The sequence below is a fragment of the Dendrobates tinctorius genome, unplaced genomic scaffold, assembly GCF_039654945.1.
Source record: "Dendrobates tinctorius isolate UK_male_01 unplaced genomic scaffold, ASM3965494v1 ptg000008l, whole genome shotgun sequence".
NCBI lineage: Eukaryota > Metazoa > Chordata > Amphibia > Anura > Dendrobatidae > Dendrobates > Dendrobates tinctorius.
In genome coordinates this window covers 49998972-50005574 of record NW_027361676.1, presented here as the reverse complement: position 1 = coordinate 50005574, position 6603 = coordinate 49998972, and the positions used below count along the sequence as shown (strand labels likewise).

The following is a 6603-nucleotide window of genomic DNA, read 5'->3' as shown; positions in this document are numbered from 1 at the left end:
TTGTGACCTGAGAAATATCTAGCAGACATAGGGAATGAGGAAGTAAGGCCAGATGGTCCAGCTAATATTGGAGACTTGCTGACGAGTGCAAGACTCCGGACAATAAATCACATGGTGTCTAAGTAACCCCAGGTCAGACACCCATATATGTTCATGTATTTAAACTGACCAATTAGATAAGAAGTTCAGCCTTTATGTTAATGAGTAACCACTCCTTTCTGTACAGCTGATAAAACCAAGTATATTCAATAAAGTTTCCAGAGTTCTGCTGGAATGAGTTGTTGCTAACCAAGTGTAGCTTCCTCTTTTCCTTTGAGCGCTCAATAAGACTCTGTCTAATTTGGGCAGGACACAGCATGCACAGAGATATATATCTATATCAATCAAATTTCCATGTCAATTGACGCCCAACTCGAGGCCGTGGACGAAAACGCACGGGGATCCTGCTGACCAGAGAGGACAGAGGTGCCGGCCAAGGTCTTGGCTCATGGGAACGGAGATTTGCGCAACTCCATAAGTAAGGTAAGAAAATCTAGTTATCTTACCTGAATGTTCCCTGTGCCCAGTCCGGGTCAGCAACTCTAGCCGGTCAGTGTGGTCACCAAACCCAGGTAGTGTAAAAAAGTCCACGCTCTTATCCAAACCCTGGGATAAGCTAAGTGTCTGCTGTGGTCCTGTGTGTCTAAGATCCGGGTGAGGGAGTTGGTGGAAAATTGTGACTGTTTGTTCTTGTGGTTGCTGGGGAACCGATAACAGGAGAGTTTGACCCACTCAGATAGGTCCTCACAAATACACCTGGACACAGGGGGAGGACAGGAGAAGCCTTGCCCAGGGACAGGTGGTGGAGCCTTACGGAGTTATCACAAGGCGAATCTCACATCAAGCTATCACAACAAACACCCGTGCACAGGAAGGGACAATGCCAGGCCACGCGGTGGTGTTAGCTTAGGGGAGATATTGCAAGCCAAACCCCTTGACAGGTTGCCACCAACACACCTGGTCACAGGGAAGGACAGGAGAAGCCGGCTCAGGTATCTGGTGGTGGCAACATTGTGGGAGTTATCACATTTCTGATACCGACGAGCCATGCAGGACGTCCGGTACAGCGTCTTAACATTCCCGGGTCACCAGCACAGTGCACCCAGTGTGGTTGGCAGTTATCGGTTACCAGCAGCTGTTTGACATACGTGTCACAGAAGGGCTTTCGATCTCTCTCCCCGGACGTCTATATGTGAATTCATTGCAGGTTTCCGTGAAGATCTGAAGCAGAAAGTGTTTTTTTTTTTTTTTTCCTTTTGTCTTGTAAACTTCCTCTTTTGCCTACAGGGTGTGCCCCTGATATATATTTTTTCATATTGTCATATTTGTACTCTGCTTTTCCCTATTTTATGTTTTATCTTGCATTTTTGGTGGAGTTTTTTATTCTTGTTACTGTAGTGTGAGAATTTTCGGGAAAGCTGGGTCTTTTTGAGCATATCAATGATTGTTTGTTTGTTTTTTAAGGATGAGAACAACTCTTTAATTATTTAATACATTTCGTCTTTATATAAAACTTGGCAAAATCACTGATTTCATGTTTGGGTTAGTTTGAGATGAAGATTGCAGCTGTTATTAGTAGACATTTTTGTTGCCTCCATGGTCTTCGGGAGATGACTGCACCTTATCCTACGGTGGTAGACAACAAAGCAGCTCCACCATACACATCAGAAACGTGTCGGCCTTGTTTGTTATATGTCCGGTTGTGGTTTTTCTTCTTCATATAAGATCCAGCCTCTTAATTTCCGCTCTGATTTTTTCCAGATGCTCTAGCTTGCAGCCTGAGTCCAGTGGTAGTCTTGGTGGTCCTAGATCAATTCCAGACACCGTAGACATAATGTCTTTAAATTCTGGTAATCCCCAACCAAGGGAAAAAACAAAGGCTATGAACTCCTGTGTCATGACCTGAAGCTTTCGGGCTTTTTCTAGGTCTCCTTCCGCATATGCAGTCAGCATTTTATTGGTGGTTGCTCCTAAATAGTTGTATGTGCTGCCCACAGCTCTATGAGCCCCGAATACTAAAGCTCCCAAAAGTTGCTCATCTACGCCATAGAAAAAATCATATTCTTTATATCCATGGATACACATACTGAAATCCAAAAGGTCAGTGCCACTAAACTTCACTCCTCGGAACGTCGGGATGTGAACTTTCATCCTGCCAGTCAAATCATTCACCTGAAACATTAGACCAGTGAGGCTAGGAATGTGGTAGTAATAGAGCGGAAGACTTGGTGCAGCAGACGCCACTTCCTTCATGTACATAACTAAGGCATCTGGACATGACAGTTTGATGAATGAGGGACTCACAGCACTGATGGCGTCGGCTCCACAGGAGGCAGCGTGAGCAGCCAAATCTTTTGAGTCCTCCAGGCTCAGACAACCAACATGTACGATCACATTGTCCATCTTGCCTCTGGAGTGCTTCACCCACTCCTCAGCAAGCCTCTTTCTCTCCTGGACACTGAGGGACATCCCTTCTCCTGTAGTCCCATTCACAAAAATATTCTTAACTTTCTGCTTCTGTACCAGGTAATCTACATACTGCTGGATGATGGAAAGATCGATATCACAGTTCAGATTCATTGGTGTGAAAGTGGCAGCTACCAGGCCCTTAGTCTCTTCCCATCAGACGCCATTATTCTGCTTAGGAAACTGTGCTGCCAGGAGCCTCTTCTCTTTTGTCTCCTCCTCACTCTCCTCCACTATTTCTCACTTCTCCTCCTATTCCAAATCTTTCCTCCACCCTTCCCTCTCTTTCTTTTCCTCACCCACCTCTCAGTTCGTCACCCGCTGGCCCAGTGCCAGATCCAGACAATGAAGTGTCCCTAGTTCCACAGGGCACTCTCTCTAAAGAGACAGTTATAACACCGGGAGAAGAAAGTGAATCACTCCCCACACATGACAATGCAGGTGCCCTCCCTATACAACAGATAGCAGAAGGGAGGTGTGGGCCATCAGACACTGCACCTGCTGAGACTGAAGATCCTATGTGCCACACGGAGCTGCAGTCTCAGGGGGGAAGTACACACCTGTGCCACACACAGAAAGACAATCACACAATGGCACAGTTCCTCCTCTGATGAACATGAAGAGGAGATTATGCTGCATAGTACTAGGGGAAAATCACAGACACCAAGAAGGCAGGGGCAGATAGAGCCAGAACTCTTACACTATGTGCCCTTCACCACTAGTCAGGTGTTCAGTATTCTAAAAAAACCTGCCAGACCCAGATATGGACACCATGCCATTTTACAGAAGAATGCAGCAGAGCCAGCAGACATATGCTGCAACCTGGAGTGATCTCTGGTCCATAATGGAGGTAAAAGCAGGTGAAACACTCTGGCCAATCATGAAGGAACACGTCAAGCTTCCATCAGAATTAGATGTGCATTCCTGGGAATCAGGATCAAAGCTAATTGAACAGCCTAGAGAGTGGGCCAACGCCAGACAAGCACTCAGCCTGCATAACATGAGCCAAGCCGAGACAGAGTCTGTAGACGAGTTTCATGGCAGAGTGAGGCAAGTATTCCAAATTTTAGGCTTCAGTATTCATGATCAGGTACACGGACAAATGTTGGCACAGGCCTTTGTGCATGGACTAAGAGAACCAATCAAGAAACTACTGATAGTGGCCAGGCCTGAGTACAGGACAATAGCAGTAGATGTCCTGCTCGCAGTAGCCAGAAGAATTGAGTCCCTCCCAGGGGTGCAGAGGACATACCCTCCTGTGGTGGCCACTGACGTGGAGGCGCAACTATCACACAGAGTTAGGAGAGCTGGCAGGTGTTTCAACTGTGGCAACTTTGGCCATTTCGGGAACCAGTGCACAGCACCCCGGCAACCCAGGTCATCCCGCAGAGGAATAGGCCAAGAAAGGAACACAGAAGACAATGATGAACCTGTCCATAGGACAGAGACAAACCAGGTCCACCAGACGTCACACCCCTGACATGTGAACCCCATTAGCGGACCCAATCAGACTCGGAAGGAGGAGAAGGAAAGCTGGATGCTGAAGGGCAACAGCACTGGTCTACCTCAAACCGTCTACCTCAAACCGTCTACCTCAAGACAGACCCAGTCTACCTCAAAGTGTGTACCTTATGGTGGTTCAATGAGCACATGGCCCCGCACAGAATTGAAGACACAGATGAATGACCTGATTAGACTGGACTCTCACCTTAACAGCCAAAAATTCCCAGCAGCTGCCTGGCCACCGACAAATCCAACATCGAACAAGCGGGAAAAGTTCCCCCACATCATCCGGCCTGAAGACTTCACAGTAAGGAACCGGTTGGCGAAGACTACTGCAAAGAAGCTACTCTCAAAAATAGTGTGCAGATATGGGGGTTCCAGAAGCAATAGCAAGTGATCAGGGACCCACATACACAGCAAACCTGACACAAGAGACCTGATTATCAGTAGGGTCAGACTTAGGCCTGCACACTACCCACCATCCTACACCATAGACTAGGTGGGACACTTAAAAGCAGCATGCTAAAAAATTTGCCCAAGTGACAGATAAACCCTGGCATTAGACACTCCCTTAGGCTCAGAAAAAGCTGTCACCAATATGAAACTTTACTTGGGTAAAAAACCTAGTTTAGGGGTATTCTTTACTTAGCAGTTGACTATGCAATATGATACTTTGTCTGCATGTGTAATTGAATTTATCAAGAATTTTTCTAATGTCCATTCTCGAGTTTTTCTCCCTCATTGCCAGGTCCAAGATTTGGTGCCTGGTATGCACATCCTGAAGTCAGGAGACTGAGTGTGGGTGGAAACAGTCCGTAAGAAGAAGCACTCGATCCCAGATTTGATGGCCCTTCTCCAAGTGCTGACGCCACCAACCTGGAGGGAAAACCCCCACCTGGATCCACGCACCGCATTGCAGGAAAAAGCCTTCATACCAGAGGACACACCTGAGCTGGAATGATGCTGTGGATGACCTACCTGACTAAATAAATCACCTACCTGACAGAGAATACACATGCATTGACGGCATAGACTGCTAACTAAGAGACTTCGATCACATTGCACAACACCCCCTTTAGGGACAGATCTCCTGACCGCCCATTTGCGAAAGTCTGTACAGAGGAGGATGTATGCACTAGGCATATGTCAGTCCACTGGCAGCATAAAAGAGTTGCAGCGCTTTGGGCCAGGAGCAGGATTTTAGGGCAAGTGATATCTAAGGGGGGATTGTTATGGAAATATGTATATGTATTTCATCTAGATCTCACTTGCCTGCTATCGGCTATATACTGCCATATACACATATACTCATATATATATGCACACAGATACATAAGTACAGTTTTGAACCTTATAACTAGTTGGTGGAAATTGACCTGCTACCCAGTCATCTCATGATAGCATTATCTTGTGACCTGAGAAATATCTAGCAGACATAGGGAATGAGGAAGTAAGGCCAGATGGTCCAGCCAATATTGGAGACTTGTTGACGAGTGCAAGACTCCGGACAGTAAATCACATGGTGTCTAAGTAACCCCAGGTCAGACACCCATATATGTTCATGTATTTAAACTGACCAATTAGATAAGAAGTTCAGCCTTTATGTTTATGAGTAACCACTTCTTTCTGTACAGCTGATAAAACCAAGTATATTCAATAAAGTTTCCAGAGTTCTGCTGGAATGAGTTGTTGCTAACCAAGTGTAGCTTCCTCTTTTCCTTTGAGCGCTCAATAAGACTCTGTCTAATTTGGGCAGGACACAGCATGCACAGAGATATATATCTATATCAATCAAATTTCCATGTCAATGGCAGCAAAGTATAACAAATACAATAGATGATAAACTAAGTATATACCATTACATAAATGTCCATGTATGGCTGAAAGTCTATCAGAATAAACTGAACAGCACACTCCCCATCTGAAATCCTTGGATTTCACATATCAACTGTCTCGAATTGGGAGTGTTTTCCTAAGTACATGGAGGGACACCTCAACCTGTAAGATAAAAAGCAATGCATGCAATGCAACAATAACATATTGTTTAACAAGATAGACGAATGTCTATAACGAGTTCCTGAAGTAATCCAAAGGATAACCCATCTTCGGATTGGAGTAGCCGCGCTAGGCCAAACTATCTCCAACCCATTTGTAATCCAAAGGTCTAAGTTCCTTGAAAGAGTTCCTACTGATTGGATGGATAATCAATCCTCAACCGGTATGAGTAAAATAATGTCTGATATAGGTCTAATGAAGGATTTGGGGTCACCTTGCTTAGCAACTGTCACTTCTACCTTGCGTACCTTGCCATCGCCACTTGGAAAGGTTTTAGATATAAGTCCCATAGGCCATGCGTTTCATTCCTCCTCCTGGTCTTTCATGAGGACAATATCTCCTACTTGTAAATTTGGCTTTACTTGTTGCCATTTTCTTTGTTTTTGGAGAAGTGTCAGGTACTCCTTCTTCCATCTATTCCAGAAACAATTAGCCAGATGTTGCCCATGCTTCCACCGTTTCTGATATTTGTCACCGGACACAGAATCTTCAGGCGGGTTAGGAACAGTTCCAAGTTTCTGGGTGAGGAGAGTTGCCGGA

General features: G+C 45.4%; 1 protein-coding gene across 1 annotated transcript; it reads right to left on the bottom strand.

The window, feature by feature from the left end:
* Window positions 1–1483: 1483 nt before the first annotated feature.
* On the bottom strand, window positions 1484–2707 carry LOC141091773 (N-acetylneuraminate lyase A-like). Its single transcript, XM_073577488.1, has one exon. The coding sequence runs from the start codon at window positions 2617–2619 to the stop codon at window positions 1756–1758; it is 864 nt and encodes a 287-aa protein (XP_073433589.1). The 5' UTR covers window positions 2620–2707; the 3' UTR covers window positions 1484–1755.
* Between the last annotated feature and the right edge of the window lie 3896 nt (window positions 2708–6603).

Excerpts from the sequence above, each read along its gene's own strand:
- LOC141091773 (XM_073577488.1), bottom strand. The coding sequence starts at position 2,619 with ATGAATCTGAACTGTGATATCGATCTTTCCATCATCCAGCAGTATGTA.